Below are 24574 nucleotides of genomic sequence, written 5' to 3'. Positions count from 1 at the left end.
TATGGGTCCCTTGCGGTCCTGGAATATTCTAGGGGGGGCCACGAGAGAATATCAGAAGAAAGGTGAACCACGACAGGTGGTGAAGGGAGTCATAGAGAGCTGTGAAGAGAAAAATAGCTTTAAAAGTGAAAAATTGTTGAAAAATATTACTACTTTCAGAATCAATCAGATCCGTTCACAGAACCAGGGCCATCTTAACCCTTAGGTCTATGTTGGCATAACCCGGGTCTTCATGTCTATAATGGAGGGAGGGGACCGCACTATATGGGATCTGGTACTAAGATTTTCATGTAAGCTGTTACTTCTAGCTAAGTATGCAGAGGGGCCCCTAGAACAAAGGTTGATGTATTGGGAGGGTCGATTTATCGTGCAGGTTCGTTGGATCTTCCCGTATTTTACACAGACCGGTTTTTACCATATAATTTGACTCCTGGGAGAAATGATAATCTGTGCCTAGCCAGGATTCCAGAGATTGATCTCATTTATTAAAATTTAATTCATAATAAATTTAGTTTCGATTAGACTAAATTCGATAAGTAGAAAGTATCTCACTCTTGGATGAGGGCAGAGGGGTCACGGAAAAAAAAGTGATCCATGGGGGGGGGGGGGGGGGGGGCATGAGCTGAAAAAGGTTAAGAAACACTGCTCTACACAACTATCAATAAGGTGATGAATCAAAAATACCTTTGCGTTATTAATATAAAACTGCCTAGACGCTCTTCCACAGTATACAATCAGACTGTGTATAAAACGACCCCCCCCCCCCCCACAAGCAAGTGAAGTCATGGTGGAACACGGGTTTTCCCAACAAAAACTAGGTAGTCCCTAATCACAAGAATAGCTTCTACTGAGGTAGTTCAAACATATCTTCTTTGGAAACTCAGCCTCGTTTGAGCACGATCAACCCGAACAAAGACAACTGAAAAGCCCATGCTAGAGGACCAGAAGGGTAGGGCGCTGCCCGATGATCTGAGAATGATAGAGCACGTTTCACGTCATACGAGAGCTTGAGGGAGGTGAAAAAGCCAAATTTTTTATTTTATATGTGTATGTAAGGGCAGTTAAATAGCCCGAGCTTTACCTCCAAAAACGTCGGACGTCACGTCAACTTTAAGGACCCCGTGAGCATTTGCTTGTAAGCAGCAAAATATAATAATCAGCAAATATGGAGAGAACATTATATTTGAGTAGGAAAACACATCAGCGAACTATATTTAAACGGATCTATAAAGAATCAAGATCATCCTCAAAGAAATTTAATCATTCAATACCCATAACCGTTTCCGCTACACGAAATTCATATTCATATGCTTGTTATCTGATTTTAAAAAAATTTAAAAATCCCACTTAAAAAAGTCTGACTATTTTTTTAAAGATTTCTCGTCACATGGGGGGGGGGGGGTGTTAAAGCCAGAGTGGTGTGAATCCAAGTCAAGCATTCCTGTAATTTCACAATGTAGGGGTGCAAACTATTGAAGCAAACCGAGACTTAATTCATTTTTTTCTTTCAATAATTAAACTTTTCTAGATTGCATCGCTGGATTTATGCCAGAACTGTTGAAAATGTGGTTTACTCCACTCTGATTTTAATCCCCCTAAAGTAAAGAACATTAAACGGAATACAGAATTTCTCACTGAAAATAAAAGCTGATTTTTTGCTCCAGGTGAAAAAGAAAGGGTGATGGTGTGAATATCAGATACAGTGACTGGTACGAAAACAACATATCGAAGTACTCAGATACAGCGGCATATGTAACTATATTAGACCATAATTAGCGACCCTATTTTAATGACAGTAATTACGGTATCGCCAGAAACTGTCTTTAGAGAGGAAGGGAGAAGAAACTGGTCCACCAACCGTAAAGGCAATCGTTTCAAGTCCCACTCAGTCTAACAAGAACGCGCCCCCCCCCCCCCATTACTTCCAGAAATCGATGGCCTTCCCCCCGGATCATCATGAGCGACCGGGCACGGTGAAGCGAAACTACGAGGACGAGGATGCCGCGGAGAAACTGACGTCTCCGCTATCGAGGTACTTGAGATCTCGAAAACCCGGAAGCAGGACGCGAGCACCAACAAATTTTTGAGGCGATGTCGAATCGAGAATCCGGAGTGGACAATGACGAAAACGACGGCTGATGACTACCAGAATAATTACAGGAGATTGGTCTCAATTTATCGGGAGGAGAGAGAGACAGACGTTGACATCCACTCAGTACTAATGATATGAACAAGGCACGAGATTACATTAAACGATCTATGAAAATTGACGAGACTTCCGCAGCTATGCTTGGCGCGACGAAGGGCTATGAGTAATGATCGCGAGCAAAGCACAAATTACCTTGAGCTCGCATTAAAAAATTTTCACTTCAACTGGTATGATAATGAAATAAAGGTAGTCAAGCCTCTTCCCTCTCGCATTATCTGGATATATCAACAGTTTCTCCACAATACGAATAGGGCTTATCTTGAAAAGGTCGCGTTCCCTCTAATAAAAAGGAATGGCGTATAACAGCTGTCGTCAAAAGATAGTCAGTAGAGAAATTTAGCCACTTTGGAACTTTCATGTTTATTACAGCTAATACAGAGCCGGGATACCCTTTTTTTTCCTTACAAACCGAGCACAACTCAGGTCTATCGCCATATATGGGCAATTTACTACCGGAAGTGTGTGTGTACCTACTAACAGTCTGAGTGCGTATCTAGCGTGATTTATCAGTGCTGCCATCTATATTTCAGAAGTGAGTGTACAGTGTAATTTTTTTTTTATTCACCTTGAAAATAATAATAAAAAAATGCTAAATTCAGAACACAAAAGAGACTAAGAGGAATTGCTGTTGATAACAAAAGAACAAATTCACATCCCCCCCCCCCCATTCGTTACGTGTACATAGCGAGCTTTTTTTCTTTTTGCTGGTAATTCAACTAACTATGCATCGTTCGTTGGAATTGGTTGCAAAAATCTGAAATCAAAGGGATTAACCCTAAAAACGGCAATTCATTCTTAAAACCTCAAAACGGCAACAACGAAAAATATCTGGGGTTTTTTTTTTAAATAAACAAATCAGAAAAACACAGACATGTATACAAATACAAACATACACATAAGTAAACACATAAATACAAACACTTTGTGACCGCAAAGGACTTAGCAAGTCCTTCCAGCAGGTCTAAAGGGAGTGTAATCGCTATATGGTTGAGACAACAGCTGTTCTTAAAACTCTCTCAAAACGGCCGAGCCACATACCGTTGAAAGTTTTCTTCTCCTGATAACATGTTTTCTCCCCCCGTCCCGTCCCTTCAATCAATCCCGTTTCTTTTTTCCGCCAGCGGGCGAAGTCAGCTTTTGTTCAAAGTGTGATAACATAAGGGGAGACAGACTATGTTATTCTTTACTCTTCGAGAGAGGTAGTATAGTATTATTTCGTAAAGCATTAATAACAGAAAACGATTTCTTCTTTTTCTCTTCCTTGTTTTTTTTTATTATTTCGTATTTGGGGGGGGGGGGGGATTTATGAGCTCGCAATCGGGGAAAACATTTGAAAAATTGGGTGACAATTTTCAGAAGCTTTAGTAATTTCCAAGGTGGCAGTTATAATGCACAGTTCAGGAAAATTTTAAGGACCGCTTAAAGGGTTAACGATAAAACAACCCTAAGGTCCGTGGTCAGGGTCTGTGGGATTTAAAATTGTGAATTTAGTGGTATATGAAGGTACGCCATGCAATGATACACATCCCACATGCCTAACATAATCATAAAGTTTGGCTCGTTTCTCCAAAACTAATACAATAAAAAATCGACAACTTTCGATTAATATCCCTCATGTTCTGTACAACATTTATCTCATTTATAAAACGTGGAAGCTTCATATCAAGACAAATCCTTTCTTAGACGTACCACCAAAAGTAGCGATCCCAATAGAAAACTTATTTAATAATCGATTTAATTTAATATTTGAAAATATTTTGAATATGCACTGATTATCAACACGGCATTTTACGGTTTCTGTCGAAATAGATTTTTTAACCAGTGGAGCATATTTTTCGTTAATAATCAAAGAGATTCAAAACGTCTCAACACGTACTATCACGAAAACACCTTTCAAATATTGTACCTCTTTATACAAATACAACGCCACAATAGGCAAAATGCCCAACGAGGTGGCTGAGAAAAAAGTATGACTTTCTGGCGCAGGTCGGATTCGAACCCAGTTCGTTCGAGGATTGTCCCTATGCATCTCGCGCCATGCCTCTACCGATCGCGCTATCGTAGCAGTAATTAAACCAAAATACTTCATCCACTGCAATATAATCATTATTACCATTATTAAATAGCAACTTTTTTATAGTAATTTCCGGGTGCCGAGTAAAAGCCTGAAGGATACCATGGCACCGTTTTAGGACTAGTGTATTGAAACATCGAATGACAAATATAGTAAATCCATGCTAAGTGCATTTCTCTTCAATTCAAAAGAAAGGGGAAACCAAGGGAAATGGAATGTACTATAAAGGAGGGAACCCGCATCCGCCGCTGATAAAAATCATCCTGAAACTCCCCTCCAACCAAGCTGTGGAAATCCCACACACACATGCACACAAGGATCTTCATTCAGCTAATTCACCTACCATCCTCCCCTCAGTCGTGTTTTATCTAAAACACAGGAAGGAGAAGGAAACAAGCGATGGATGATACACCAAGGTAGAGATAAACCATAGTGTGAATGGGTAGGGAAAAAATCCACGGCCAAAATACAGGGGGGGGGGGGATTATAAAAGAGGTGACAAGAAACACAAGATCGTGCCGATCAGCAAGTCCGAGAGCGATGAGGTTGCAAGCACAGAAAAAAAAAAAGAGGGGAATCTAGGAACCCAGGTCCCGGCCGCAAGCGTATGTGTGCGCGAGTCCAAGTATTTGTCACGGGAGTGAAATTTAGGTCCGCATACATACACCGCTATTCTTCTACCCTCTTTCCATTCAAAATGTCCCGGAAGATTTAAGTTTTCCTACGAAAAAAAAAAGGTCGACTTCTATCTCTTTCTGCACGGACAAACAGAAAGATAGGTCGGGTGGTTCGGAAGATGAGTTCCACACAGAATCATGCCGTTGCTAGCCAAAAGTGAAAAGACCGTTCTTGGGCTGATCTCTAGCAACAACATGCGCGTAGGAAATAGTCGGATAGCAGTGGCGAAACTTACGCGAGGCATGAAAAATCAAATCTAGGCAGGTACACATGCACGCACGTACGTACTGCTACGGGAGGCAAATCGCATCGTCGAGGATTCACGCCACGTGTCACCGCTGCTGCCGAATTCTACTGAATCAATCACTGCCGCTGCCACCCTGCACATTTCAACAATCCATCCAAAAGCATTCGTTTTTTTTCCCTCAATGCAGCTTTGTGTGTATATATATATATAATTATTTTCATTCAATTTCGACAACTAAATTGGTGGGTGTGTGTGGGGGGGGGGGGAATCCATGCCAATTTTACAATTTTTTTTTTAACTTTACAGAAGGAAATACTGTTATTAAAATATCGAATTTATGAATAGACAGAGTATCATTTAGATTTACTGGCCCAAAATTATAAAACTATTCTCCCCAAAAAATAGGTCATTCAATAACTTGAAGTGTAAACACAATTGAAGCATGCTGTATTGTTAGCATATATAATTTTCTGAATGTTGAAAGAACTATAGCAATAAAAGTGAAAAATCAAACAAGACAGTAAAAGATTCATCAGCTCAAAAAAAGTTGGTTTTTTTTTTAATTAAAAAAAATCATATGCATTTCTAAACACTAAAAGCCCGTTAACAAGGGGTTTTATTAATTATCAATTTATCTTCTTGAATTCATTTATACTGGCTATCAACTGTGATGTATAAGTATAAAATATACTCAATTTTAAAAAAAATATTTAAGAGCATCCTGATTATAATGATTATAAGGATGAAGGAATTTTTAATTCTTCAAAAAATGTTTCTGCAATGAACCATCAAAACCATAAAGTCATCATAAAAAATAACAACAACCAAAAGACCACCGGGTAAGCCTATGATTGCTCAAAATAAGACTTGAATATAGAGGAAATCAATCCCCCAAATTAGCCTGCAAACAAATTTTAATGATTCAACCTTACTTGAAATAACTCTGAGCATATATAGTCAGGCCTGCCAGAAAATCTTAATTTTCTAAATGCAAACAAAGATGGTTGTATAAAAGAAAATTGCATAAACTGTGAAAAATTTTTTTTATTTTCCACTGTTTTCTCATTTTTTCCTTTATTGTTCCTACATTATTTCATAAACTATTCCGATTGAGAAGCTTTTCTTATCACACTAGATTTATTGTCTGTTCTGTCGTCCATGCAATGGAAAGAAAAAGACTAAGCTTTAGGATGATGTACACTTCTGCATGTACTTCAGTACACTTGTCAAACAGAAAAAGGGGGGAAGAACAGCTGAAGGGGAGAATGAAAATGAACCGAGTATAGAATGGGTTGGGATATAAGGGCAGGCAAACTCAAATACAATGAGTTCTAGGCAAACTATGAAGAGCTCATTGGCCATGAAAACAGAAAATGAGAGTACTGTTCACTCATCTGCAATGTAAGGGCCAGTCCAAAGTCATCAAAAGAGGGAGGGAGAAAAGTCATTCATTAAATACAGGAGAAAAAGTGATACTCATCACTGAAACATCAAAGGGTATAAAACAAATATTGTCTGGTGGGAGGGAGGAAGCAAGTGATCTGTTCTTTTTGAGAATAGATCACTATTAAAGTTAAAAGGAGTAAATATAAGAATTAAAGCACATTAAAAAAAATTTCAGCATTTTATAATCTTGGGGTGCTGATCAAAACTAAAAGCATACCAACTGTAGCAAGCTGAATGAAACATACATTTAGAAATTTATTTGATAGCAGAGAGCCAAGAAAAACTAGCCCCAAAATTTCATCAGTTTAATCTGGAATTTGGAACTGAGAGTTCATTGTAATTTAAAAATTACATAAAATATAGAATGCTATTGTCCTTTCATCAAATGAAAAACTTCCAGCTGTGCTGGATTCTTATCCAACTTTTCAATTCTTTGACCTTAACAGGAAAAACAAATTTTCTTTGATATTGTGTCTACCTTATTTCTCCAAAAATAATACCTAATCTAAAAATAAGCCCTAGCATGGTTTTTTAAGATGCTTCTGATATAAACCCTACCCGCATTTCCTACTGATTAATTGCATTTTAAATTACTGATTAATTTACATTTTTGTACTCTATGAATGTATTGAATTTTAATTAAAATATCAATATACTGCATAGTTTTATTTAGTTATAGACTATATGTTTATTAAATTTATACTTAAAATAAATTACATCTCAAGCTTAGAATGATATTGTATGTAAATATACAAAATGAGATTCTTGCTATAACGATATTCATTAAAAAAGGATTAGACTGCAGTTTATTAAGAAAGAAAAAAAACAATGTATATAAATACAGTATTCCACTCAAGGGATCGCTTGATCCGTCCAGAGTATACAAACAAACTTTTCTGTAGTGGAAAACACTTTCATATGTTTATAAATAGACAAATATTGCAGAGACCTTGGTGTGACAACACTGTATACTGGGGCCGAGAAATACCTTCCTATTGTAGTATAATATTAATATAATTGATAATTAGTTTTTTTGAAAGCTCTTCATTCATTTTCATATTTTATTTCATTTGGCAGGTTATTCAAATATAATGGAGCCAAATATATGAATTGCTTTTGGGTTAATGTTTTTTTAGGTTGTGTAATATTATATTGAAAACCTCGATGAAGATGTGTATTTATTGTGGGCATTGCTTGAGTTCAAACCAAGTAGGGTTTTTATAAACATTAGACTTTCGTAATATATATAGTTTTTCAATATTAAATCTACAGTCTGATTTATAATTACAGGCAGATTGTGTAAGGTTACGAGGAAATAATATTTATAGTTTTTTAGAGTACTTATTAAAACATTTAAGTTGGACTCATAATCACCTCCCCAAACACACATAACATACTGAATAAGTGAATAGAACCAAGCAAAACAAAGTGTATGAATAAATTGAGGATATATAATATTTTTAAGCAATATAAATGAACATTCATGTATTTTATTTTGTTACTAAGTGCAGTTGCATGAAAGTTCCATTTCAAATTTTTATTTATAGTGACTCCTAAATATTTAAACTTTTCAGTTTCCGCGACAATCGAGCAAAAACATTGGTCATCAGAACATCCCAACTCATGGCATCAAATTATAAGTGTTTCAATATTTCTATTATATAATTGAAAATTTATGTATTTAGTTTTGTTGAGATTCAATGTTAACTTATTATGCCTCAACCAAGTGTTAAATTTTGTTAAATCTCCTTCAGTATCAGATTTCAGTATGGTATACGTTTGTTCTGACAAAACAATAGGTGTGTCATCGGCATAGCTAATCAAATCACCATGTAGATCCAGATTATTGATACCATTAATAAAGATTTGAAATAAAATTGGTACAAGAACAGAACCCTGTGGGATGCTATTTTTAATAATTCTGTATGTACCTATTATATCATTTATTTTAACTGCTTGCATTATATTTGACAGATAAGTTTTAAACCAGTGATAAGTGTTGCCTCTCTCTCTCTCTCTCTCTCTCTTAGACCTGAACAATATAACTTATACATAGGAATTGGATGATCGACATTATCAAAGGATTTTTTTAAAGTCAAAAAACATAGCAAGGGTTATATTTGCTGTCATTAATACTTTCATATACTCTTCCTGAAAATTTCAAAATCGCATCTCTGTATTCTTATTTTCAAGAAAACTGAACCGATTTCTCGAGAAAAAAAATTAATTGATAAAAAAATAAATAAAATAGATATAAACAGATATAAATTCTGTTTCATTTTTTCCAAAATTTTCGAAAAAACAGGCAAAATAGAGATGGGACAATAGTTTTTGAAATAATTGACATTACCCGATTTATGAATGGGTATGACAAGAGCACATTTTAATTTATCAATAAAAACTCCACAGAGAATTGAAGAGTTTATAATGTGGGTTATGAACTTTAAATGGTATTTATATACTGGCAATTTTTAAAATTTTTGGTGTGATTCCATCATATTTTCAAGTTTGTTTACTATAAATTCTTTACATTCCTTTCCTCTATCTCAGTAATAACTATAGAATTATACTGGTTGGTACTAAAAGCTCTATTTCATCTATTAGCTCAGAATCTTCAGTTATAGCAGAATTAATAAAAAATTTATTCATTTCACTAATGTTTTAGAATCAGTATTTACTGGAAGTACAATTTTATTTATTTTTCGGTTTACGATATCATTAGTAACTTTCCACTGTTTTTTTTTTTGTTACCACCACATTGTATAAATTTGTTATGGTAAAAAAAAACATCCTTTGCAACTTTTAGTTTCTTTTTTGATTGTTTGCTATAGCTTTTGTAATTATTTTCCTTATCACGATCTGAAGGATTTCATTTAAAAACTTTATAAAGTTTTTCTTTAGTATTGACCATACATTTCAATTCATATGTAATCCATTCACTTTTCAAATCATTTCCTGTTTTGCATTTAGACCGTTTTGTCCAGAAATTATGATACCTGAACACAATATCAAAAAAAAATTGTAGTATAATACATTTACATTAGTCTCATTCAAAATGTTTTCATCAAATTCATATTTTTTTACACATATTTCAAACTTGTCATAATCCACATTTTGACAAAATCGATTACTATTATTTTGATTATTATTTAAAAGTTGTGTATCAATTCCAAAATTACATTTCATAACCAGATGTAAACCCAGATAAAACCAGGTAAATGATCTGTTATATCTAATTTTGATACAGCTGTTTCATATCGATAATTTAGCTTCGCATTTTAAATGAAAACGTGATCTAAACATGCTGACTTTCTTGTTGGTGTATTCATGTATGATAAAAAACCAAATTCAGACATGAGATTCATGTACTCATCACTGTCCGTGCTCGATTTCAATATATCCATATTAATATCTCCAGCATAGATATTTTTATACCTCAAATTGCTAATAATTGATCTGAACTCATTGGTATAATCCATTCAAGAAAAATCATGGGATCTGTAAATTAAAATTATGCATAAATCTAACATTTCACTGTACAAATATAAGCCTTCAGCTGTACTCATATTCAAGGCAGTACTTAAAAATGAATATTTGTTATTTATGTATGCAATAACGCCTCCTGATCTATTTCTATTTCGACATTCAAAAAAGCTATTATAACCAAAAATATTGTTTATATCAGTTTCATGATCTTTGATCCCAATTTCAGACAGTAATACATCAAATGGAACTACTAATTTTTCTAAATGCAATAATAAATTGTTAAAAATTTCACGAGCACTTCTAATATTTATGTGCAATATATTAAAAGTTTCAGGGCTGTTTGAAAAACTTACTAATTCATCGAATGTTTCAAGGCAAGGTGAATTGATACTTACATTATTGATTCCTGGGAATTCTGCTGTTGATTAATTTTATCCAAGTCATTTATGTTACGAATATGATAAAGTTTTACACCCTGCCTTTTCCTCAGTAAGACCTTTCTGTATCTCACCCACACCACGTCAAAACTGTTATCCTTCTTGAACTTCCGAGGTCATTGAGAGTCTTAGTAAGATGTTCATTTATGAACAGCTTTGAATCACCATAACGTTCATCGATTTCACTTGCATTTAGTCCTTTATCGCTTCGGCTAGCTTCGATCCATTCTTCTCGCACCCCAGAGTCTCTAAATTTGACAATAATTGGCCTAATCTTATTTTTGTTTACTGAATTTACTCTATGAAGCTTCATTATATCATTTGGTTTATACACGTTAGTTTTACCAATTTCAGTCACTATTTTCATCACATCCTCCTTCTTTTCCTCCTGCATTCCTTGTATCTCTATACTGCTTGACTTCGATCGTAACTCAATTTTATCCAGTTCATTATAAATGTTCCCTATTTTTTCCTTCAAAACATTATTTTCACTTCTCAACTTTTCCATTCGAACTCTTCATTGTCTGTAATTCTTTTTTTACCTCTGATAGTTCAGCTTTCATGTCCTTGAGTGTTTCATCATTGAACTCGATTGATTTTCTCAATTCCATCATTTCAGATTTCAACACACTGTATCTTTCAGAGATTTTTGTTTAGATCTGTTTAGTCATAATTTGACACATTCTTCACGAATAATATTATATATATTTTTCAAGCTCTTATTTTTTTCCCCGTTTTTCGATCTTTGCTGATATTATGCAGTCAGTACACAGCCATTTTTGTTTCATTTCAGCAGACATTTTTTTGAAATTTGAGTCTGTGGCCCCAACACATTTTGGATGAATAAGTAATCCACAACCAGAACATGAAAATACCTCCTTCCCTTCCAGTACGTCGCCTTCACAAATTGAACATGTATCCACCATTGTTATGATTGATCAAAACAGATATATTAACATAAATATTAAGAACTCTGTAGACGTCATTTGCAAAGAGATCACATATGTCTATGGATTCATTTTACTTCATCGACATACATATAAATAAATACTTTTCTATCACATGCAAACAACTTAAATATTTTTAAAAAATTATTAATGAATAAATGGGAAATTGAATAAATTTCCGGAGTATAACAACATGCATGCATCTTCCCTGCTGTCGTATTGCCACCACAGATATTTATATGGTTTCAATATTCATTGAGATATTCAAATTCCAAAACGAGGAAATCTGGAAAAAAACAGCATTAAATGTGGGTAAAATGGGTTTTCCGCATTTAGGCCACGATTACACTGTAAAAGTTCTGTTATAAAACTTGGAAAATACAACCAATGAGGTTATCGATTGCATTTGCTCAAATGTAACCGATAACTTTATTGGTTGCATTTTTCAAGTTTTATAAAAGAACTTTTGTCAAACTTTTATAGTGTAATCCCGGCCTTAGAGCTGTTTTCTCTCCTACTTTCCTCTGTTTTTTAAATTTGATTATTCGAATCTCCAGTAAAATGCCATACCGCCTGTTTGCTATGCAATGTATATTAACAAGTTATTGAAAGCAGAGTCATACCAGCATAGAGCCTACCTAGGGATCAATTCAATGACAGGTACATTGCAAATGCGTTATGAGCAGGCCCCCATAGATCAGAAACGCAAATTTTAAAACAGCTCTCTTACTGGACAGAAGACATTGAGGCCAATGGTTTTCTGTAAATGAAGCCGTAAGAAAGGCAGTACAGTCGGCCCCCCGTATTCACTGGGGTTACGTTCCAGGGGTGACCGCGAATACTGGAAATCCGTGAATAACCAAAACCATAGTTTTTTCTTGTATATCTCGTTTATTGAACAGCATGAGAAGAGCAGGGTAACGCAGAGGTATAAGGGAATGTAAAAGAGGGTGCAGAAATTGTTGGCGATGTTTTCTGAAAGAACATTGTGATTTCTATAGGCCGTTTCTTCTTCATATCATCAAGTATGTTGGGATATGATGACAAGGCTTCCTCTGCCAATTTTTCTACATGCGAAGAGCGTACCATAGAGGGATCTATGCCATGAAAACAATCTATTGCTGATTTGAGCGTGCGAAGCCCTTCCGCTATGTTACTCATGGTGAACTTGTCTTCTACTTTTTCAACTTGATCATCTTCATCTGGTACCGCTTCAGTTTCAGGAGCAGTCAACTGCATTAATTGCTCTTCGATCAATACCTCTAAACTGCTATTAATCAGCTTTTCGACTTCTATATCTATATCATTGAACCATTCTCCACCCACTTGTTTCGCTAACGTGACAATGTCTCTTCAGTTGTCTCTGTAGAATTGGTTGTGTCCTTTAGCGCACATTGTGGCCAAAGGGGTTAATCCAACCCGAGGTGACCATTTCTCTCTTGGGAGTTGCCACGGCTCTAGTGATGACAATAATGCAATAATGCCATTAGCGAGCCATTCTAAACATGCACAACTCAAGTTTTGCAAACAAAACACATCAATGATGATTTCTGAGTGTTGCAAAAAAAATTTCCATGAAGGAAAAAAAACCCCGCAAATACGGAAACCGCGAATACGGGGGGCCGACTGTATATATAGTTTTTGTGATACATTTTGATATTTTACAGATTATCATTATTTACTATGTTAATTGGGCCGTAACTTACATTCTCAACTTCCTTTTTTCTTCCAGAGAGAAATTTATTTTTTCTCTATGTTTTTATTGATTTTTTTTTTTGATTAGAACATCATGAACGATTGACAATCATGATTTTCCAGGTAGTTTTCTGAAATTTCCAGGATTTAAAACAAAAATGGGCTATTTCCCCTGACTTTAGTAGAATATTATGCCCTAACAATTCTCGGTTTTCCCTGACCCATACAAACCCTCCTTCGGTCAGCTGAAGTTGGTTTTCTGTGATTCCAACTTTGAGATCCAAATGCAAGCACGTCTCCTCGTTAGAAAAATCTCACAACGAACAACAGGCATTTTCACATAAGCTAGTTGGACTAAACCGCCATGAAGTGTTTTTGCTCATGAGTTTGCTTGTAAATGAGTGACTACATGACCAAGGCAGATGCAACTGCAGCCACTGCAGTCTGTAGACGTGGCCATAATTTAGTGAGCATGCAGTGTAATAAAATACTTGAACACCCATAGGTTATGTGTTTCAATGAAGACAATTTTCAAATTTACCTGATGAAGTGCTTGTTTGGTAGTTATGGGAAGAACGATAGTTGTCATTGTTTCGATTGTTCCCTCCTCGTCCATAATTAGATGGCGGTGGAATTTCCGAATAGGGATTTGCATTATAATGACTGAAAAGAAAAGGAAAAATTCTAGCATGCAACTGAGCCAAACATAAAAATAATACCACAATACACAAATGAATATAAAATGCTGAAGGATAACACAGATTCAAACAATGTACCTTTCAACAGTACATCTGCATAAATTCACTTTCACCGCTATCAACATGAAAAAACGATAACCAATATACAGTAATACCTCAGCTAATGAAGATTATTCACTCCAGAATCACATTCATTAGCTAAAATCTTCATTAGTCAAAACAAGAATTTCTACTGGTTCTTACAGGAAATCTTTTAATTCATTGTAGGAACTAATAAAAATTTGACAGCAACGTTCAAAGTAACTTTCACTAAAACCCACTGTAAAAAATAGAAAATGACTAAAGGCTGAGATAAGCATTGTTTTCCAAGCCCATTCTGTTTCTAACCTCACAGTTATCTTTTCCCCAGCACTCCCAATATTTCCCATTTAGGCCCCCAACCAACAAAAATTACCAATTACTTCAGCTCAATAATTGGATTGTCACCTTCAATCAGATCTGAGTCTTAGACACCTCCATCTTCAAGGACTACTCTGACCAAAAAAATCCGGAAGGGGACTCCCCCCACCCCACAGAACCCAATTAAAAAAATTGATTTTTTTTTTTTTTTAAATTTCCTTTTTTTATCACTTGAGTGAAAGTGCCCCCCCCCCCCCAAGCAGGTCCTAGGTTGCCCCCTAAGCAGATTATAGTCATCGTGGACACTATCCGTGATGGATAATCTTGGGTATACAAACTCTCAAAAAGCAGTTGTATATTTTCCACAATAAATAATTGCTGATAAATGCTAAGTAAACACTTACGTCGTTTGATGTCAATAATGTCACAAGACATTTTTTGATGGCTACTTCACGAAAGTGACATCTTAAACCAAGTAGGTAGGTTCCACAAACTATGGTTGCCCTCTATTGGTGCCCTCCCCAACGACAACTGTAGTCATTGATATCATGACATTGTGAAAGCTCAGGCTAATCTAAAAAATTTTGATCCAAAAGAAATTTTAAAAAAAATTCTGCTAAAATCTGGAGTTTCCGTCCTAAATCCCAAGAGATGGCAGGTCTGTTAATACATGACGAGAAATGTAAAATAAGCAAAACATTAAATGAAAAATATATGGAAAAAATTAAACTCGCACAAACATAGACAACACAAACAAAAGCAATTTTTTTTAAATGGAAAAATAAACATAAAGTGACAAAACTTTATATTAATATAAATTTTATTCCTCCTAAAGGTCAAAATAAGAGTCTACATGGTCTATTAAAATTAATAATTTAAATAATGATTCTTTTTTAAATGCTGCGTATGTGGGTATATTTTGTATTTCTAGTGGTAATGAATTATATAATTTCGGAGCTAAAATATATAAAGTTTACAAAAAAAATTCTTTCCTAAAAGTTAAAATACGGTAAATCAAGTCAGCTATAGTGAATTGGTGAGAGCGATAGATAGATAAAAGTGCAATATTAAATTTCCTACTGAATAATAGGATACATTCTGCCATTGTGAAATGAATACCAATCGGAGAATAACCTAGATTTTTCCGTGCAAAAACTGCCATTCCGCCGACCTGTTATTTTCTCCACAACAGAAAAATGTGAACCAGGTTCTAATTCATGATCAACAAATACCTACAGATCCTACGAAAAATGTCTCATTCCCATAATCCTTGGATTAACAGATATATCCTTGGATTACATAATTACACTTGAGAGAAAAATTTGCACTTTGCTTCCAAATTTAAATTTCATAAATCTAATCATCGTAAAACACCAGGTTTCTGCCTCTACTCAGAACCTAAAGAATCTTATTTCCATTCAAAAAAATAAATACCTTTCCCACTCATTACCCAACTACCTCAAATCCAACCCAACAAAAGTTTGGAACTTCATCTCAAACCTATTGGTCCAGTTTTTAATCCAAAGAATTAAAAAAATTTAAATTATTGAAAAACTTAACCCTGGTATGTTGCTTCAGATGGAATCTCAAGTAGGCAAAAAAGTGCTCAATCATATACAAACACACAAGCTATGATACATTTAAAACGCAAAAATAAAATATTAATATTTTTTTATCCCAGTGAAAACTTGGTAAAATCAATCATTTTAAATACAGAATAAATGGGAAAAAAAATCAAAAATTTATTCCAATGTATATTTATTCACCTTAAAAAGAAAAAAAAAATTATGAACTAACAACACCCAAGAAAGAAGTATCTGATTAACATCAACATTTTTGTGAGAAATAAGTGTTTAATCACTGTTTAAAAAAATATGTTGGTTCAAAATATGTGAATAATGTTTGCACAGGCGCACAGTAACTAGACAATGTATAAAAAAATGGATAGAACAAGATTTTGATCATTATAACTTTTCTGAAACACTAAGAGATAGCTCCCAGAACCTCTCTCTCTGATGATCTGAAAAAGCTGATCATTTCCATGTTGGAAGCAGAGTTTCTCAAAAGGAAATTTCAGGATTGTTCACTTGTGTTCAAAATGTGTCAGCTTTCCTTGGAAAAAATATCAGAGGACTGGCAAAGTTTTTGTTGAGACGCTTTGTTGTCCTGTAATGCAAAGTTAGCTGAATCCCAGAACCATTTATTCCCTCCAGGAATAACAAATATTTCTATAATGTTTATGTGGACTTGTGAGTTTACAGTACTCTTCACGATGAAGTTTTCCTAATCTGTGGGCTATGATGCATGCCTAAACATTGAATGAATGACAAACCAAACATTAGTTGTTTTTCTTATCAATGCAAAGCTGTTCTCCTCTGTACAAATTTATTGTAGCCATCTCCAGTTTTCAAGCTGTCTCTTGACTATTGAATCATCTTCATGTCATCCATTTCCTAGCTGGCATAACTTTTTTTCATACCATTGCAACAGGGACAGCTTATGCTGCCAATATGAGTGAGGTTCAGGTATTGATTCGCAGAACCTAAATCTCTTTTCTTGTAAAATATTGCATAAAGTATGGTTGTAGACACAACCATGTACTTTGCCCACTCTGCATTCAGTTATATTTCGGGGTGGCACAACAATCCTTCTCCGTAAGTGCATTGAATTTTTTATCACCACCCTGGAAGAAAGTTCCCGACCCTGGACTTTCCTAAGAAAAAAATCACAAATAGTTTGTTCACTTTAAAAAACCACAACTTCCCATCTCTGAATATAAACTGAGGAACTTCTCAGGGATCAGTCCTCTTGTTTTTAATTATCTTTATCTATATTAACAATCTTCCAAAAACCCTCAACTGCAATACCCAATTCTTTGCTGACAATTGTGTAATATTATCACAAAAATGAGAAACTTTGCCTGGTTTTAATTTATACAAAAATTGCCACGTTTTTCAAGACAAATAAATTCAATTGGTCGAATGGTCGATGCGTTTCGGCTCTTCAATGGAGAGCCGTCATCAGGACCTCGTGGTAAGAATTCACATGAATGAGTCGTGGAGGGGTGACGTTTACGCGTCTGGTGGTCCGAAGAGTTCACCTTTGTATTTGCTGCGTCCGAGTGGTCTTTGGATGTGAATTGGGGAGCCACCTGTTGCAAAGTGTTGAAAGTTTTGTCACGACTGAGGTTAATAAAGCCTGTCCAAGCTGACGAAATGGGTGGCGTGTTTCTTCCATCATTAACGAGGAAATTCTGGCATGTTCTGATGAAGTATCCCTCGAGAAAATTCAATTCAGAATTGTGTGTTACTTTTTTAAAAACAAACGCTTTATCAAAATCAAAATAATGTGAATATTGCCAACAGTGTTGGGCAATAGCCGAATTATCCATCCATCCCTTCTCAACATGCTTTCGGTGTTCAAGAACTTGAATATTTAGATTTCTTCTAGTTTGGCCAATATATCCATTTTCGCAATTCTTGCATGGGATGAAGTAGATACCAGATTCTTTGAAGGGTGAGATAGGATCTTTCAGATGGGAAAAGGTGAGTATATTTGTTGGCTGGAATATTGTATGGAAGTCAAATTTCTTGAATATAGAAGAGATCATGAAACTTGAAGAATCGAATGGAAGAACAACGGTATTAGAAAACTGTTTTGAGTCAGCTGGGAGCAGATACGTGGTGCATGTCTTTGTCATTTTTCTGAGTATCTTGTCTATGATAAAAGGTGAAAAACCCCCGATTAGAAGCGATGTCACGAAGGATATTGAGTTCATTCTGGAGGGAGGCTGAATCACTGCTAAGTTTTAGTGCTCGATGAACAAAAGAAGAAAATGCCAAAAGTTTCTGATTGGGAGGATGAAAGGATTTTGCATGAGGTGGCTAGAATTTTAAATAGAATGATTCTATTTTCACAAAAAAATTCAATTAGAGTACATCTGTTTTCACTTCCTATTTTTAACTGATTTGTGATTGATCCATGTGTTTTATTTTCCAACAACTTTAACAGATTCAGTGTCTCGTTTTATTTCTAAGTTTTCCATTATTCATTCTCTTGATATGCCAATTCCTTTCCGTCATTCCCCAGCATGTTCAGTGTTCAATGGAAAATGGTTTCCAGATGAGCATTAATTAAAATTACTTTGTCTAGACCATAGTTTCCCAAACTTTCTGTTCCATTGCCCCCCTTTTTCAGAAAATTTTCTCCTCTCTCATCGGCCCCAACTCAAGTAAATCCATAGGATTCTATCGCCCCGTTGGACCATCCTATCACCCCTCCCCCCCACCTGGTGGGCAATAGGATGGTCCAAGCCAGCTAGGATATTGCCCACTTCGGGAAACACTGGTCTAGACCATGGTAGTAGTTGGTATCAAAGGGACCAAAAGATCATTTGTGTAAGTGTTGCGCTTGTAATGTGTTCAAGTGTTGCTATCTATCTTCCAAATCAAAAATAAGAATGAAAAGTTTTTCTGCAAATTTCCAACTATGACTATTGGATGGAATAATTTACAGAAACCATTGTAATTTCTGATTCATTTCATCTAGCTGGAACTCAGATAATAAATATGTGTAAGTTTATGCAGTAAGAGAATATAAAGCTCAGGATAAGAGCTTTAATGACTAAACTGCTTATGTTATCACTCACCATATTACTCATGGCATCTACAAATCTGCGAGTTTCTCCCAGATAATTTTACTCATGTGGCTTATATGCCAGACAGGCACCAAAATTATGTCTTGCACAGGTGAGAATTTTGTCTCAAGCCTTCCTGCTCCTTCACATGAGTGCACAAGGGCTATTATATTTTTTTTAATAAAGGGACCCATAAAAAATTGTAACACGGGTGTCCGTATAAAATATTGACCAGGGCAAACCACATTCCCAGATGTGGAAGCCCGTTAGCTGTCGGTATAACTGCTCTATCTCAAAGCACTGTAGCCTGCGTGGGATGACCGTTAAAAAAAAGGACAGGTCCAAGGTGATTTATTTCATAGGTTTTGTTAGATCATCTCGTATTTTATGATACAGACCAATATTTCTTATAGTATTCAGATCTTGGAAGGGGCAATCACTATCCTATGGAACTGTGTCTGTTTTGGAATCGGCTATAAACTTAGATACCAATACAATTAGCCTTGGTATGCCTAGAATATGATGACATGACAAAAATGGTCACCGTAGATGTGAGGGATGCCAGCTTTTTATCATATTATTTTCATTATCATAGTGGCTGCCACATACCCAAAGAAAAGATTTGTGAATTTTTATTGACTTCTTTCTGCTTATCTGCCTAAATAAACTTTGCTGGAATCTTACATCAAATACCTTTCAAACCACCCGCAACCATGGTCTAGACCAGTGATTCACAACGTGGGTGTTAACACCCCCTGGGGGCGATAGAATGTTCCAGAGGGGCAGTAGAAGCTTCGGGTATAACATAGGATCCTATAGCAGGCCTGTCATTTAGGGGGGCACATGCTGCTGAATGACAGCTGCAAAATAAAATACATGGAGCAATCACAAATCAGTTAAAAATAGGGAGTGAAAACAGATGTTACTTGGATAGAATTTTTTGTAAAAATAAATCAAAGGAGTAGACTTTTTTTGGGAAAAAAAGCTGGTAACAGCAATAGAAGGGTTTTTGTTGTTTTTTTTTTTGTTGTTGTTTTTCTATGAATGAGCAGCAATTCACGTAGTTTGACCCCCTTTTGTACATTGTCAGAAGCCTAGCGCAGAATCCTAGGGAGGGGGGCCTCAAGCTAATTCCATTTGCGGCCCCCAAAAAATAAAATTGCGAGGACAAATGAGGTCATCGAAAAGTAAACTTCTATTGTGATGCAACTTCAAAGTTTCTTAAAGGAAAATTTTGTTTTTGGCGTAAGATGATGCAGAATTGAAGAATTTGTGTTTTTGTAGCAGAATGTAGCAGGGGAAAAGGAGGGGAATTGTCAAAATTGTAACAGAATGTAGCAGGCATCAGAAATTGTAGCAGTTTGTAGCAGATCTTCCACTCCTGCATCAAAAATAATGGTAACACACAATTGATAATTAAAAATCAAGTTTTTTGTTAAGGTGGTTTCTGCAATAGTCAGGTCTTGTGTCAAGAGCACACAACTGAATATATGGTTGCATGCTTCCCAGCAGCTTATTCATGGCAGAAGTGTAAAAATTATTGAATATCTTTTAATGTCTCCTTTACTCGATTAAAGATCACCAGCTGTATAAGAACCTTTACCCCCATTAGACAAGGGCTACTTTGCGAATAATCATAATGATGGCATCAATATAAAGATACAATATTTTTCTCATTTCTTTCAAAAATACTATGGAAGCATTTTTCGACCAACATTTCACTGAAAAATCTCATTAATGCAACATTATTTTTCTATAATTAAATACTATTATTAACACTATTTTGATATAAACAAAAGAAAATAAAGTACAAGTCATTAAAAAGTATTTTAATATAAAACTTACTTGAGCATGCGATGACCAGAATTGTCAAGATATGCCCTTTGCCGAGCTGGAGCCATACCTGCTTGAGCTCTCCAATCTACAACAGGATTATCCGTGGGCTTCAAAACTTTTAGAGGATCCCTATATAGAATTTACACTAATGAATACAGTGTACCCACTTGATATATGCAGAAATATTAGCTTAAATATGTCACATTCTTATAAACCTTCATACAACATTCAAATTTTTCAAGAACACTTCAACTAGCATAGGCCAAATTTTGCATATATACCAAACAGTAAATTCAACATGCATAAATTTAACTTAAAATCCTTATTTACTGTATTTGGTATGCATTCAAATAAAAATGAAAAACTGAAAATCTAATTTTTTTAAATCAATTAAAAAAAACTTTCTTCAATCAAATCAGAATTGATTTTTCAATTTCAAGAAAATACATTTTTATTTTACAGTGGAACAAGCATAATTCATTCTGTGAATGTGTCCATAAATGAAGTCAAATTTCCCAATAGGACATAATGTAAACTTGAAGGATTCTTTCACAATTATTCATTCACATAAAAATGATTGATAAAAAAGCGCAAACTTTCTATTAGACGGGGAATCAAAAGTACTCCTCTTCCCAGTTGCCTCTAATGAGTTAATGGTTGGTGCACTAAAAATCTGGTCCCAAAAATTGTTATACTCCATTGGGATGTATTTTTTGTTTTATTCAAGTCGTCCCTTTTATTTTGGTTATTGGAAGTTTCATCGATGAATATGCTTTGCTTTGGAGTATTATTAGTGGTACACCAAGTTTTCTTAGTGGAAAGATTCATGAGCCAAACCATTGATGTATTGCGTACAGTAAACTTTGATGCATTTTGGTTGATCAAATCCACATATTGGTCCACTGTGTACAATCTCACATTCTTCTTGATAAGTATTTTTATCCGGGCGAAATCCCTATCGCGGTTTTTATCCGGGCGAAATCCCTATCGCGGTAAAAAAGAAAGACCTCCAATGGGGAAATGAAATTTAATTTCCTCAAAACGTTCAGACTCTACTAACATCAAAAACCTCATCAATATGTTATTATTCTGCCCTTCACAGTTGTCCATAAAAAGTTACAAGATCTTTCCATCTTCAGCTCCATCAATATATTTTTTTCAAAAAGAACATAACTTTATTAGGCCCTTTGCCTCCACATGTCATAAACGAAACATTTCATTTTACCATCTCTTAGGTTATAAATACCGAAGGTATTAACACTCAGCTGCCTAAAATAGTAGATATCTTGCACTGGAATTCGAGGTAAAGATACAGTAGCCATATAGTCAATACACAGACAGAAAATATTGCTGTTTTCTTGGCAAAGCTCTTTAGCTTCTATGATTGCATCATAAAATTTTTTGCTCCTTATCTGTACTAATAATTGAAACATAATTACATAATAACTACTACAATTTAAACGAAAAATAACAAATAACAAAACAAAAACAATGTAAACGAAGAAAACCTTCTTATGAAGGTAACTCAATGGGAAAACCCTGCTGCCACCTGTTAGCGGTCTTGAGAACTCAATGTGAAAAGGACTCATGTCCTGGACTTGACACCCTTTTGCTTTTAACATCTTTTTTTTCTCAGCATCTAGAGGCGAGACTTGGCCCATTTTACCATAAAACAATGCGTTGGCGTCTCTATTACACGAAGCCATCAAAACATAAAAATTTTTAAAATATGACACGAGCCCTTTTTACATTTAGCAATTAACATATTTTAATCATCTCTCTAATCTCATTTAAATTGATGGAATCATTTCTATCTTCCTCCTTCTCAGACGAGATCCCATTCCATAAGTTCTCATATGAAATGGAGATCATCAGTTTGTCTATGGTCAACTTCTAGCCATGTTCAGGGGTGCAAGCGCCCCTCATCTATTTCGGAGCAGCAAATTTCATTTTTTGGAGCAGAAATTTTGAAAATGGAGCAGAACTAAAAACGAACTATATCTGCAATATAAGGAGTAATTTTTCTGTGAAAGTTTTGCCAAAAATGGTTGAAAAAAATAATTCTAAATAAATTTCCTTCACAAATTAAAATCCATTTAAATCTTATCTCTGTCACTACTAAAACATGCATTACTGAAATGACGAATAAAAATTATTAGACTCTTTTCAAATTAAACATCATGTATACTGAAAACCTAGGCAACAAGAATTTCTGCTGCTTGAACACCAAAACCTTATTCATCCTGATATAGCAAAAAAAGTATGTGCAGAATATAATAAGGGTTTCCGTGAAAAAAATTAGCTTCTCACAGAATTTAAAGGAATTATTAAATTTAAAAGCAAAATGCAAAAAACGAGAAAAATATAAATACCTTATTTACTTAAACAATTTCTCAACCTAATAGCATGTTAATAGATTACGAATCACGAGTCACTTTCAGAAGTTCAGCATATCAATGACAATTTTTTTCAAATATTTGATGCCCTTGAATATAAGATTTTATATGTCTTATTCCATTAAAGCATTGGATGGACAGATTTTTCAATGCTCGAACAGACTTTTATTTATTTGTTAACAATGAACTCTCTCTCACTGTCTGCGTTACCATGTGCTAAAGATAAAAAAGCCTTCACCGAAACTGGCAAAATTTTGAACTTTGGGCTGCTTTCAAGGTTATAAAGTTTGAATATGTCTGCCCAATATCTATCTATTCTCTGAACTGATTTCACTTCTTGTAATTATTTGCATTGTAGTGCAACCCATTCATCACGCATAATTAATAGTTCTGTTGTTGATACAATGTTGAGCAACATCCCAGCAATACGTGAGGAAGTAATGTACCATCCCAGCAATGCACGAGAGGGAGTGCAAACATTTCATTCTCTCCAACAACATGTTTTGGAAAGGTAGGACATTAATATAAAAAAGGTATCTCACAGAAGTTATGTAAAATGAGCACATGCTCCTAGTACAAACTCCTTCCTTTGACTATTGTTAAGAGCATGCCCCTCCCCCACCAATGCAGTGGCAGACCGTGCGGCCATATTGGGCGCCGCTCTAGGAGGGGTGCCAAATGGAATTGAAAGGGTGAAAAAAGCTTTGTTTACCAAAAAAAAACGCCGTCAGTAGTGCCAAAAACAGATTCCGCATGGGTAGAAATTGTTTTCCTCGAGCCGCCCTGTGTTCACCAAATCCGGATTTTCGCAATGTGAAATTGCCACGATCGGCAACTGCCGACGATAATCACACGACCGCATAGTGACTAGATGACAAAACTATGAATATTTTAGCTGGAATTTTAACAGATCCCATTTTTTTCCAATGATCTTCGAAAAATGCCGGTAATTTAAACGAGTAAACCAATCCTCTTTTCGATGTATGCGGTCTTTGAACGCAGGTTGGCAGCCGCGAAACTACCGTAATTTTCAGTATTTAACCCGCAGGTGAAAAACGGTCTCCGAAATCAGAAAATTCGGCATATTCATTCAGGGACTTTGATAGCCCGCCGGTTAACCAATAACAGTATAGGACTTTATACTTCAAGGTAGTAGAACTACTTTTCAAGGTCACGACATAACGCGATTGTGGTAGATGGTGGGAAGTGAAAAAAAATTAAAGTTTCTCCCTCCGTATTTTTTTCCGTGTCTCGGAAAGAACGCGTCCCATGAACAAAATTTCCATGCTTCTTTTTCCTAAATTCCCGGTATTTGATGCACTACAGTGCATTAGCGGTACCCCCGCGAACCAGAAACAAGAATTGGCACAAATGCGCAAGGATTCGGCGC

At 35.3% G+C, this 24574-nt stretch overlaps 1 protein-coding gene across 1 annotated transcript in view; it reads right to left on the bottom strand.

The window, feature by feature from the left end:
• Rat1 (5'-3' exoribonuclease 2 Rat1) overlaps positions 1-24574 on the bottom strand; it is a 99819-nt gene that overhangs the window by 28649 nt on the left and 46596 nt on the right. The window contains exons 30-31 of the mRNA XM_089248342.1: positions 20798-20917; positions 13761-13882 (exon numbers count right to left, since the gene is read on the bottom strand). Of these exons, the coding sequence (XP_089104468.1) occupies positions 13761-13882; positions 20798-20917 (242 nt within the window). The remainder of the gene's footprint in view (positions 1-13760; positions 13883-20797; positions 20918-24574) is intronic.

This window comes from Pholcus phalangioides, unplaced genomic scaffold, assembly GCF_987345545.1.
Source record: "Pholcus phalangioides strain wild (caught in Gottingen) unplaced genomic scaffold, Ppha-v1.0 ptg000003l_1, whole genome shotgun sequence".
Taxonomy (NCBI): Eukaryota; Metazoa; Arthropoda; class Arachnida; order Araneae; family Pholcidae; genus Pholcus; species Pholcus phalangioides.
This window is presented reverse-complemented; position numbering and strand designations above follow the sequence as displayed.